Source organism: Neophocaena asiaeorientalis, unplaced genomic scaffold, assembly GCF_003031525.2.
Source record: "Neophocaena asiaeorientalis asiaeorientalis breed wild unplaced genomic scaffold, Neophocaena_asiaeorientalis_V1.1 scaffold119, whole genome shotgun sequence".
Taxonomy (NCBI): Eukaryota; Metazoa; Chordata; class Mammalia; order Artiodactyla; family Phocoenidae; genus Neophocaena; species Neophocaena asiaeorientalis.
Window position 1 is genome coordinate 5,117,218 of NW_020175821.1, and position 13,224 is coordinate 5,130,441.

Here is a 13,224-nt window from a genome sequence, read left to right on the forward strand (position 1 = left end):
CGATTATCAACAAAGATGCCCTTTTTTTTTTTAATTTTGTAGGCACTTTCTTTCTTTTGATTGTTATATGTGAAGTAGTGATTGAAAAGTCCTAAGTGTTTGTTCCCGTTCCCAAAAAGAAATGATGGAAGATTCATAGAGTTTCAATATCACCGGTCCCCCTCCTTGCCCCTTTAGAAAGCCCTCCATCTCCCACCGGGAAGCAGATGAGCATGTGTGTCTCAGCACGGAAGCACCACCAGCCGGCCCTGCCCTGGTGCCTCCCAGGGCGTATAGGGGAGGCTTGATCAGATCCCAGGTAGCAAAACGTGCAGGACTGTTAGAGCTCAGAGCTAGGGATTATTCATTGGCTGGACCTGTTTAGTGCTCAGTCAAACCTTATTTGTAGAATTCAGAAAAGATTGACATTTTGGAGATTCTCATTTAGTACAATTTAGCAAAACATTGAATAGTTTCGGTGGGGGATATATGTATATGTATAGCTGATTCACTTTGTTATACAGCAGAAGTTAACACACCATTGTAAAACAATTATACTCCAATAAAGATGTTAAAAAAAAAAAAGAATAGTTTTGGTGATTCCACCATTTGGTTTAAAGCAGCGGTTCTCAAATGTTCCTGCAAAATCACACAGAGGTTTTTGTAAAACAGGTTGCTGGGTCCCACACGCAGGCTGGCTGCTCTAGCAGGTCTGGGGTAGGGCCCAAGAATTTACATTTCTATCATTTTCCCAGGTGATGCTGCTGCAGCTGATCCAGGAACCTCACTTTGAGAATCACTGCTTTATTGTTTATTATAGATTTTTTAACTTGGAAAAGAGGAAGTATTTTTACTAGTTTAGCATTAAATTTTAATTAAATTTCTGTTTAGTTACACTTTAGTCTTTCAGCTGGGATGAATTTGGGAGCAGAATGAATGGTTTTCTATTTCAAAAATAATCTCTGTGGAAAATATCCATGCGAGGAGATAAGCTAGAAGATGGGGGGGGATGTGTGGAAGCATGGCTGTAATGAGCCATTATTCATCATGCACTTTACTTTCACCTGGTTCCCGACTTGATAAGCTGCAAAGTTCCTCATACAGTCGTGATAGTCTTATTTGCTGGTCTTTAGCAGGGCACTGTGACTATTTCATGAATAAGCATTTTTATTCTCTTTCCATTTCACTGTTGAGGAAACAAGGTCCAACAATATTTTTATCATGCCATCTTTCTTCCTCCCCTGCCAGTCATTTAGCTGCCCGCTCAGTTCAAGGCTGTTGCCCTAACCTTCAAATCATCGTGACGTCAACCTGAAAAATACATGACCGATTCTGAGGTCCTGCAAAATAAAAAATGACCAAGCCTGACCCGCTCCCCTCAGTGAATCCTAGCAGGGCTAAAGATACTGTTTCCTGAATTATGTTGAACTGAAAAGTACCTTAAAATCCCAAAGCTATTTTTAAAAAAAGCCATTGAGTCTAACAGTCTTTTATCCATTATCATGACGTATCAATAGCCCCTAATTAAGCCCCTAACCGCATCTGACACTCGGCTGGGCATTGCATGAGAGAATTACAGTGACCGGACCTCTATCCCATTATTCAAGCTTAGAATACCTGAGGAATGCACCGTTCGGGGAAAGAAAAAATGTACCAAAGCCAGGGCAATGATAAGGTAAGGTGTGCAGGAAGAATGAATTCTTTAAACCATGTAGACTCTGAGTGAGTTCACACCAAGGGTGAGGGCGTAGACTAGGGAGAGCAGCCATGGTCTGTTCAAACCCCTCTCGTGCAGGGCGTGGGAATGCTGCCAGAAGACAGCAAGGAGCCATCAGAGGCAAGGTTTTGCACCTGAGGTCCTGCAGGGTTTCCTGCCACAGAATTTACATCAAAGAGGCAAAAAAGAAAAGACACCCTATGTCTGGAGGGAATGGGAGATGACACTTTTGACTGTGAATTGGACTCTGGTTATCAGCGGACGTGTCTAGTGGGGCAGGGGTGTGGAGCTAGAGCTGGGGGCCGGGGAGCCAAAGCTGGATTGTGACAGGCAGCCATCCACGGTAGGACATTGCTTGTGCTTCTGGAGGTCTCCTCAGAGATGATCCGAGAATAGCAGCGCGAGGCTGATGCTTCTCTTGAAACTTACCTTACTGGTTATTTTCTCTCGTTAGTATAGAAGAGTTTTTGCTTTAGAGTAAAACGATCTAGCTTAGTTTTTTGTTCCTGAGTTTAGAAGTCTTCTCATTTGAATACCCATGGAAACAGAGGGAAATAGCACTACCAAAGTGTGGGGAAAGTTTTTTTTATCAGGGGGAGTGGGGCGGGGGGGGGGGTCATCTCTCCCTTCAGACTCAGGTTTCAGCCACTCCTCCCAACAACTTGAAAAAAAAAAAGGGAGGAAATAAAACCTCTTTTGAACACAAAGACTGACTAATAGTCCATTTACTTTTTACTACTGTCTCAACCTCACCTTGATGCAGATTCCTTGAAGAGGTTTGAACTGGCTACAGCTGTGCTGTCCAGTATGGCAGCCACTACCCACCTGTGGCTATTTATGTAGACATTTTAAGTAATTAAAATTAAATCAAATGTAAAATTTAGTTCCTAAGCTTCACCAGCCATAGTCCAAGTGCTCAATAGCCACAAGTGGTGCCTGCTGCTGGACAGAGTAAGTAGAAAATATTCCCTTCTTTGCAGAAAGTCCATGGGATAGCACTGGCCTGGGTAGATGGTTGACCGGAAGGGGAAAAGCAGTGTGGGATTTGCGTTTTTCTAGCAGCTCCAGCTAATAGTCTGACTACTGTCTAAGGCATCCTGGGCATTTGGCAGTCTTGACTGATGGCTCTCTCTTTAGTATTATTAACCATTAATTTCAGAGGAAGGACTTATTACAAGGCTGTTAGGCATGGGCGGCCGGCACGTACAAATTAAGGCCTCTAGCAAGCCTCCCGATGCCACATACGAGGTTACAGGTCTCTGATTAGAAATTCAGAGCCTTGAGTCATAGTGTGTTGCTTTCACCATGAAACAACCCACTCCCACCTTCTGTTTTAACCAGAGGTCATGCTTTACATTGTCACCATATCATTGCTTATTAATCCACTCTTCCACTGAGCATAATGAGGCAGATCATCGCAGCGCTGGTACGTTTATGTCAAATGTATGTGAATCACACCATCTGTTTCAGAGGTAGGAAAGACCTATGAGATCATCTGGGCTTTTTATAATGTTTTCACTTGTAAGAGGGCTGCCAGCTCTGAGGGCCGAATGGAAGGCTTCAGATGTCCCAATTCTGGCCCCCTCTGAATGCAAGACAACTTCTGACAGCCTCAGAAAGTAAACTGCAAACATGTCCCAGCAAGGGACCCTCAGCAAGCAGCTCTCCTGCTCCCAGGTCGAGTGTGGGAAGAAACTCAACATCTTTGTCTTACCCGACGGCGAGAAAGGAAACACAGCTTAGCTAGTGTCTTATTTATGGTGTGTTGTTTATTTCTTCCTCGGAGGGCTATATGTACCGATTTTCTTTGAAACTCAAAACAACTCTGAAATAGGTCAGGTATTAGTGTCTCTATGGACAGAGGAGACGATAAGTGGAGCCTGTGAGAACTGAAACAACTTGCCTCATGCCCCCAGCCCCCCAGCCCAGTCTAAAGAGAAAACACGCTCCCAGAAGCCTCTGGAAAGCTGAGCTGGGCCATGCTTAGGTCCTTCTCCTAGGGCAAGCTCTCTTCACTCGGGGGGACCTGCATGCCCCACAGGACAAGTCTGCACTCTGTGCCCACAGTCTGCAGGCCTGGTGTCTCCCAGATTAGAAATTAAACTCCATTCAATGTAGGAAACATTTATTGGACCCCATCTATATACCAGACACCTGCTTGGAATTCTCAAACAAATTCTGAATTAATTTAAATTAGTGTGTGCATTGTATCTCCCAAACGAAAAGAAACCTCCAGACTAATAGGTATATTTCCCGTACCACTAATAGATGTATTTCCTGCAGTTGGATGTTAAAAGCATTGTATAGACCTCAGCTTATTAAGGGTAAAACACTACATCTATTTTTAAAGTTAGATCCAAAAAAGGCAAACACACACTCATTGGGACTGTTGTTCCCTCCGTGGCAGAGGGAAGATTCAGTGTTCCTCACCCCTCTGAAACTTAGTCTGTGCACCAAAGCCGAGTGCCCAGAGGCAACAAAAGCACAAGACCAGGCGCTAAGGGCCATGATGTTGAAGGACGGTCGGACCCAGGAACCAGCAACTCCAAGGAACAAAGCCAAGTGTAGGGTCAGGAAAGCTGGCCATTGTGAAGACAGGCTCTTTGGGAAGAAGACCACAGCTGTCCCAGCAGCCTCCTCAGTGGAATATCCCATCTCTGGGAGTCATGGTTGAAAGATTTCATATGTATAGGATGGTCCTTTGGGCACCCACGTCCTGAGGCTCCTGGGCATCAGAGCAGCTCCCGGGCATGGCTGTTCTTAGCCCTCTGGAGTGAATTTGTATTCTCTGATTGGGATGCTGTATATTGGCAAGGAGCATCCTTGCTGCATCTTTGATAGGCTGGCATGTCTGCCCTCTCCAGGTGTGAGGTACAGTGACTAGAGGGAATTTCCCATCTCCTCCTTTCTTAGGCCTGGCAGGCTGGGCCTTTACCTGAATTGGCCCCATTCATCTTCGCAACAACTCTGTGAGGTGGATGTTATTTTGCTCTTTTAATTAACAGGTAATTGAAGCTCAGGAATGTTAGTAACCTGTGGAAAGTGGCCAAACTCATTAGTGGGAGAGCCGCTGAGATCTGAACTCTGACATTCCTGTTCTCTCCACTCTACCAGAGGTTCTCCAGCTTCAGCATGAATAGTCATCATTGTGGGGTGTGTTCAACTTTCAGGTTCCTGAGGGTCAACTCCAGAGCTTCTCATTCAGTCGTGGTTTTGAAGGAGGTGACCCCACAAACTGATTTTGAGAAATACCATCCTGTAGCACACTTGCTTCTTGGACATCCCAGAGCATTTTCTCAGGCTTTCTAGGGAAACACGGAAAACTTAAAGAATACAAATCCTCTGAAAAACGATAGAGCAAATAGGTTTTCAACTATGTGAACTAGACAGTCACGAGGCGAAGCCAGTGTCCTGGCCATCTCTAAAGCGATCAGTTCGGATCTAACTAGAGAGAGGCCTGCCTTTGAGCAGATTTGCAGCTCTGCTCCCACTTCTGTCAGATTTTCCTGTATTTCTTTTTTTTTTTTTTTTTTTTTTTTTTCGTTACTCACTGTTGTGGCCTCTCCCGTTGTGTCGCACAGGCTCCGGACGCGCAGGCTCAGCAGCCATGGCTCACGGGCCCAGCCGCTCCGCGGCATGTGGGATCTTCCCAGACCGGGGCACGAACCCGTGTCCCCTGCATCGGCAGGCGGACTCTCAACCACTGCGCCACCAGGGAAGCCCAGAGTTTCCTGTATTTCTATCCCTTTTCAAATGCAGGAACTCTTTTGAAAACTTCCCGCCTGTCAGTCTTTTGGCCGTGGAAATAAACGGAAAGTGGTGGTCTATTATTACTATGATTTGGTTCCTTGCACTCAAAGGCAGCATTCCCAATGTGCATTTCCACCTTTAAGCCACACTCAGACCTGTTTCCTGTGGTGCTGGGGGCCTGGCTCCCTAGTGTATGCCAGTTCCCCATGGGTCAGAGACCCAGAAGTAGTGGCTTAGCTGAGGGAACTGGAGAGGTGCTCCTCTGAGCACTTCTTCAAAAGTGCTGCTTTTGCAGCAGACTTTTTAAGGCCCTATATTGACATGACGGTTGTTAAGTCCGTGATGGAAACACATTAGGAAATAACGTGAAAGCAAAAATGGTGTGTTCACTTGTTGGCTGTGGTTGGCAGTGAGACCACCAGGGAAGGTTATCTGAAGTGCAGACCCACCCCTGGCCCACCGCCTGTTGGTAGGACCTGCCTGCTTCTGCCTGGAGCTGTTACAGCTGCTGGACTTGGTGCCTTGGTCTGCAGGTAGTTTGGGCCACCAAGTTGGGGTTGTCCTAGAGTGGTTATGAGGAAGACAGCAGGGAAAGAGCGAGAGAAGAAGCAGGGTCAGCTACGCACGTCCTACACAGATGCACGGGGCACCACACTTGACGGGATGCTGTCACAACCTTGAAAGTCTTACTCTGTGAGAGCAGGCTGTTACGTTATCAGGAGTTTAGCAGGCCAATTGCTAAATACGGGCATCAATAAAAATTAAATTATATAAACTTACAGTTATATTAAAAATAAAAATAAACCCTCAAAACTCATCATTTCCTAGTGTATTAGCACATTTTACTGTCATCCATCTTCTTGAGATGGCCATTGTGTCTGTATGGCACAAATGCTATATAGTGATATGCTATACATGTATAGCACATACATATCATACATATACACATAGTGGTGTGGAGATAGCTGCGTCTCTTCCCAGCTCCGTAGTCCGTGAAAGTCACGCCGGGAGCTTGACGTTCCCTGTGTTGGGAGTATTTATTCCAGGGAAATGGGCAAACACTACCAATCGGGTTTGTCTCGACCCCACCCCTGGAGAGGCCATCGTTAAGCTTTTAGCAGCACCTTCCCCCAGCTACAGAGGATGCTTACACGGCAAAGGGAAAAGGTGGGAAGCTGAAAACTGGAAATTTTACTCTGTGTTACCTGTTTAGGAGAAAGTATTATTTGCCATTGTTTTGCTACTTTCATCTAAGTATCTTATAAACAACTCTCCATGTGTTCTTCAAAGAAAAGGAACCATATCTCTTACAGATAAGGAGTCACATATCAGTGAAGTTGAGAAATTTTTTTGAAGTGTCAGATCTGTGGTCACAAGAGGGGAAGGGGGCTGGGGGTGGGTGGGTGAAAGGTGTGAAGAGGGTCAATTGTATGGTGACAGATGGTAAGTAGACTTTTGGGGGTGATCACTGTGTAGTGTATATACAAATATTGAATTACAGTGCTGTACACCTGAAACTTACGTAACAGTAAAAAGAAAAAAAATGTCACAGTGGAAATTTAAGACTGAGAGATTCCCATTTTGGAGTCGAAGTTATTCTGTGTTTTTGTTTTTTTAATTTACCTCCTCTAAAAATTCTCCCTGATGAAACTTTCCCTTATTTCTGATCAACTAAACCTCAATTTTGTGACTTCTGTTCTTCATAAATGCTAACATTATACGCTGTCTCTCTTCGTTTCTGATTCCATCTGTTTAATCGTTTGCCTTCATTTCTCTCTATCTGGTAACAGGCACTATTGATACATAAAACCAAGCTTTTGTTGAGTGTGTTTTCATAAGTTTGTTTGCTAACTATATTTCTAACTTTGTGAGCTGTCCATATCTTTGCCTATTTATCACTTGTTTAATGTTTTTATTAGAGGTTATGAAAGCTTTTTATGGTTAAAAAAAAAAAAGCCTGTTAACTCTTTGATTGGCATTTGCTACAGGCATTTTTTTTCCTCACTCTCATTTCAGTTTTTATGTTGTTTTGGGGACATTAATGAAATATTACATTTTTATGTAGTTAAATTTGTCATGTTTTCTTTATCTTTTCCTTTATTAACTCTGAACTTGAAAAAAGAATCCCTATTCCAAAGACTTTGTGACTATTCCATCATCATTTTAATAAAAGTTTTATTAAATCTATTGTATGATATAATTCCATATTCCACTATCGTGGATGATCAGAAAAACTCTGTCAACAGTTTTTGCTGAAAAAAAAAGCCTTCAGTCTTGTTTTTGAGGTTGTCATTGGCTTAAACCCAGAGCACTTGGACTGTCACTTTGTAACTCAGAGGCTCAATTTCCCCTCACTGTCAGACTCCTGAAATGATTTCTGAGACTGAAAATGTCTGGGAGAAGGCGTAATGGGGTCTCGATCATGATGTTGACTATGAACTTGTAAGTCCTTTGGGAATTTGTCTTTTTTTAAAGCAAGTACTTTTGACTATTAGAAGAGCCAGTATCCTTAGGGTGAAGGCTTAAAAGACCAACCAAATTTAAATAGATTTTTTTCCCTAAATTATTAGTATAGACTGAATCTATATTGTACTTACATAGACTTTTTTATTGTGGTAAAATGTACATAACATAAAATATACCACGTACGTAGACTTTAAAATTTTTTCTAGTAATAGTTACCTTTTGAGTATTTACTATGAACAACAGTGTTTATATTAATATTTTATATACATATTCTCATTTGATTCCCACTACTTTATAAGTTCTTGTATTTACAAAGATCTAACTATAACTCAGCTCACATACTTACTTTTTTTCCAGTTTTTTTTGAGATATAATTGACATACATCACTGTATAAGTTTAAGGTGTACAGCATAATGGTTTGATTGACATATATTATGAAATGATTACCACGATAAGTTCAGCTAACATCCATCTTCTTATATTTGTATTTACAAAGATCTGATTGTAACTCAGCTCTCCTGTCTTACTTTTAAATTTTTAATAACTTTTTTTAAACATCTTTATTGGAGTATAATTGCTAACATTTTAATAACTTTTTAAATTATTTATGTTCACTATAGAAAGCTTAGACAATACAGACTAGCAAAAAGAAGAAAATTGCATTCATCCATTCTACCACCAAAAGCAAGATAAACACTGTCGACACAGTTGGGTATACTAGATTCTCTTCTATGCATGTTTATGTACTACAATCATATTAACTTTTATATGGTAGATTGACGACAGTTACCTCTTTGCTTTTCATAATTCACATTTTAAACAATTGTGATCTTAAAATCAGTATTAGCATTTATAAAGAGGTGTGCTAGCACACAAAGTTGCTATTCCATCCTAAAATTGATTTTAAAAAATAATTCTGGCATAATCTCTTCACATGTGAGGCATAAAAGTGAAGGTTGCTTGGCAACTAAAATGATTCTAATGAGGACTTAAAAACATTACAAGAAAAGAAAAGTAGTTACTCATTTCTTTCCAATGTTAAATGTGAATTATGATAAACATGACTGATTATAGTTGTAATAAATGAAAGAAACAAAAAATGCTCCCATTAACTTAAAAGTCTAGAGGTGAGCTTTTTTTTTTTTTTCTTTTATGTATAGGGAAAGTCAGCAGGGTTTTGCTGAAGGGAAACAGAAACAGTGGAAAAATCTTGTGTCTCTGTTAACTTTCTAAGAGAATCTTAAGAAGTAGCAACCGGGAAAGATACATAGCAGAAGCACAAAGATGCTACAATTTGGTACGTTTGTGATTCTTCTGTGGAGATGGTGGGCAGTGGTGTGAGGGAGGACATGTTGTCTGCTTTGGTTTTTTCCAAAGAGTGGTCAGGGGCCCTGGGGAGACTGCTGAGGTTCTTATCAAAATCTTCAGGCTGAAGATGCTGCCAGGATGGAGCTTGGATTAGAGGGACACCAGCAATTAGTTGAAATGAACAAAGGGAGTAGGGACCAGAAGTACTGTTCTTGAGGGGGGAGGGGAAGCAGAGATGGGCAGTTTTAGAGTGAAGGAGAGAGTGGAATAACCGGAGTAGTAAGGCAGTCAAGGATGAAGTCACTTGGGAATTTCTGGGGTAGGGCAGCAAAGGTAGCTTTGGCTGGCTTCCCTTCACGGATGTCTGTGAACCGCTGTTTCCCCAGGACTTGTTTTTGTCATCTTGTGAAGAGCCCCATTTAAAGGAGGCACCCAGGACATTTAGGAAGCCAAGAAATGTCCCAGCATTATGATTTATGAGTCTATCTTGTTAGAATGTAGTTACAGCCTACAGAGCATCCTTAAGTCTGGTGAGCAGTTAATCCTTTTGGTTAATTTTGCATTCACTTATTTAATGCCAGGTGCATAGGGATGTTTTCATGCTCCCTTCCCCCCTTCTTCCTCCCCGGCTCACTTGCATCCTGGGTTCCAGATTTACTCCACCCAAACCTCCTTTGGTGGGTTCACCATTTCCCTCCACTCCCAGGTAGTTCAAGACACACAGTGAGTCACTCAGGCTTCTGATGTGTTGCTTTCCAGAAGACAGCTGTAGTTGCCACACTCCTGGCTGCTGGACTTTGTCTTCAGTTATTGCCAAGGATGAGCTGAGTGTGTGGTGACTGGGGTCCACCTGACTGTTTGGCACTGCTTTAAATAAACCCAGAAGGACCTATTCCCCACAATTATTGTGCCTGTGGTTCCCCCACCGTCTCTGCCCTCAGTGGCTTAGAGTCCTGTTATCTGGTCAGCAACCACCAACATCTGCCCGAGATGGACTTAACTTCAGTTAACTGAGAAAGTGTGCCCTGAAAATTGCAAGAAAGATAGAGGAGGATTCTCTGGACTAAAAGAGATTTAAGGGACATTTCAACCAGTCATAACATGTGAACCTTTTTTCTAAGTGTACACACACACATATTCGTAATTATTATATAATTATATGTACTTGGAAATTTGTATGCTGAATGGATATTTAATGATATTAAGGAATCACTATCAATTTTATTTGAGGCGTGTTAATGACACATTGGGTTTTTTTTTCTTTGGAGTTCTTATTTTTTTAAATACATCCTGAAATAGTTACTGATGAAATACCATGTTTGGGATTTGCTTTTAACTAATACGGGAGGGAAAAGTGAGTGGAGTATAGATGAATCGGCCATTTTCTGATCATTGTTGAAGCCAGATAGGTCCATAGAGGTCCCTTAACATTGTTTTTGCCTACTATGGTATATGCTTATAATTTTCCATATTGAGATCTTAAAAAGAAAAGTATTCTCAAACCTAAGAAAAATAGATGATTAAGAATTCCAGAAAATTCAAAGGAATCTAGTCTAATTTTCTTGGGTGATGAAATAGAGTGCTATGTCTGTCTTAAAGAGGGAAGAGGAAAGTCAAGAATAAACATAGGGTACTTCGGCTGCACAGCACTGAAATACCTTATTTGTGTCCTGTACTTGACATCCCACATCACATTCAGCCCACTCCCTGTTTCAGCACTGAGATGTTGCATTCCCGGTATCCAGAAAGACCAAAACAAAACAAAACAAAAAAACCTGCAGACTTTAATCTTCAACCCTACTATCAGAGGCAGGACTTGGAGTTAAGTGACTGAGAGAATGTAATACTCTCCTCCCCACCCCACCTCATACACACACAAACACACACACAGTTTTGATTAGGGAAATGCCACGGTCGTGGTAGAGCCTAATCCCAAGAAGGCAGTGAGCAGATTACAGGGGAGGCCACACAGCATGGTAGTCTTTGGAATCCACTCCTGACTCTGCCATTTACCAAATGTCGGCCTTAGGCAAGTTATTTTACTGCAGTTTTCTCATCTGCAAAACAGATAATAATGGTGAAAGGTTTTAAAGGTCATTTTAGTTTGGGTGAAAATTAAATGTTTGTCTTAGGTAGGTTTCCTCAGAAGCACATCCTGAGACAAGGGTTTGAATACAAATAGTTTACTCTGGAAAATGATCCTAGGAAAAAACTGGGAAGGCGGCTTATAAAAGGTGCATTGTCAAGTGGGTTATTACTCTAGAATCAAGGTAGAAGACTTCAGAACTATCCTACCGAAGGCAAAGGAGCTGGGGTATTTATATGGCAAGTACTTCCAGTCATTGGTTAAGGGCTGCTTCTAGGTGTTAATTCTCCAGCATGTTTTCTCCAGCATGTCTGGGCTGCCGTGTGCACAGGTGGGGATGGGAAGGAGCTCCAAAGGAAGCCCTCAGGCAGGTTGAAGTTGGGTGGGCATACCCTATAATAGGAGGGCCTGAGAGTATGTGGGTGGGGGTACTGACGGCTCTGCTACAAAGTAGATGCTCAGTAAATGTTGGATGGGCAAATATAGGCTACATCTAGGTCCAGATAGATTCAGAGCTGGTTAATAATCATACTCAAAGTGTATACATACAGACATGGGTATGGATGGATGTCGTGCTGCAGGTGTAAACACTTATGGGTGGCTCTGGACATTTTCATCAGACTTAAACACAATCTATGTTTTTGTTAGACACACTGATGGAAATAAGTCCATTAGATGAAAAGCAAAGTTCAGGGAGATCAATAAGGAAGAGCAGAGAACTTGGACAGCACTTCAATAGGAATAAATGTCTTGCACTGAAATGTAATAATATTGCTTTATATACTAGATGGAGAAAAACTAGGGTAATTGTCATCTTATGAAAAATACCAAAGGCTATTAGTAGATTTTAAATTCAATATGAGCCTATAATGCCATGTGACTTCTCAAAAAGTTAAAGTGATCTGGGATTGCCTTAATCGAAACAGACTTTCCAGGTTAAGGGACTAATACCCTGATTGAATTATAAGGTCTAGTCCTAATGCTAGAACTTTTTGCCCTTAGTGAGTTTCTTAACATTTCCGAGACTCAGTTTCTATCAACATGAAAGTTAATACATATCCTCTATACTGTTGTGAAGTGGAATCTTAGTAGAAAGAAATCATTTATGTCAAATTTTATCAAAATACCACTACAGTAGTTAATCAAAAATAGATAAATCAAAAATAGTAGATAATCAGAATGTTAGGGTTAGGATTTAGGGTTTAGGGTTAGGTTATAGACTTGAATGTTAGTGTTTCATCCTCCCAGATTAATAATGCAAACTGCTAAAGGGTGCATAATTGCATCTTGGAGATACAAGATGGAGATATCTGGTTGAAATGGCTGTGTCAAAAGAATTACCGGATGTTGTCATAATAGACACAGGCAGGTATGAAGCTGGTACATAGTACTATAATTTTAAATTTTACATGAATATGAGCTATATTAATAGGTGTTTAGTGAATAAGACCCCAAAACGTAATTCCCTCATTTTTCAAAATATTAGGACAATGACAGAAATCCAACATGAACTATCTTACAGAACTTATTGAAGGAATAAAGGTATTTCATATAACTGAAGCACAGAAGGAGTACAAGATACCTGTAGGTCTTGGAAACATCTGAAATTAGGAACTAGAACACCATCAGGAGATACCAGCATGTATTTCTGTCTCTGTCTCTTTCTTCTTTCTCTGACTTGCTTCTCTGCTTGTCAGCTAATCATTTTCTTTCACTGAAGATTTGTTTCCTCACTGGACAGGGAATATGGCGCTAACAACTGCAAATCCTGTATCTCTAACCGTTAGAGATTTACTATTTTTTTCCTCAAGTTCAGTGAAAAAATTGCCAGGGAAGAACTTTGGTTGGTTCAGTTTGGGGTAGATGGCTACTGCTTGACCCAATCAACTATGGCCACAGGGGTGGAGTAATTTAAGA

At 41.4% G+C, this 13,224-nt stretch overlaps 1 protein-coding gene across 3 annotated transcripts in view; it reads left to right on the forward strand.

The window, feature by feature from the left end:
• Positions 1-13,224, forward strand: part of RASGRP1 (RAS guanyl releasing protein 1) — an 81,391-nt gene that overhangs the window by 5,696 nt on the left and 62,471 nt on the right. The window contains exon 1 of one of the 3 annotated variants that reach the window (XM_024732517.1): positions 9,190-9,210. The exons of the other annotated variants lie outside the window; for them this stretch is intronic. Within the exon in view, the coding sequence (XP_024588285.1) occupies positions 9,198-9,210 (13 nt within the window). The 5' untranslated portion in view covers positions 9,190-9,197. Of the gene's footprint in view, positions 1-9,189; positions 9,211-13,224 lie in introns of those variants that run through there. 3 annotated transcript variants of the gene reach the window in all.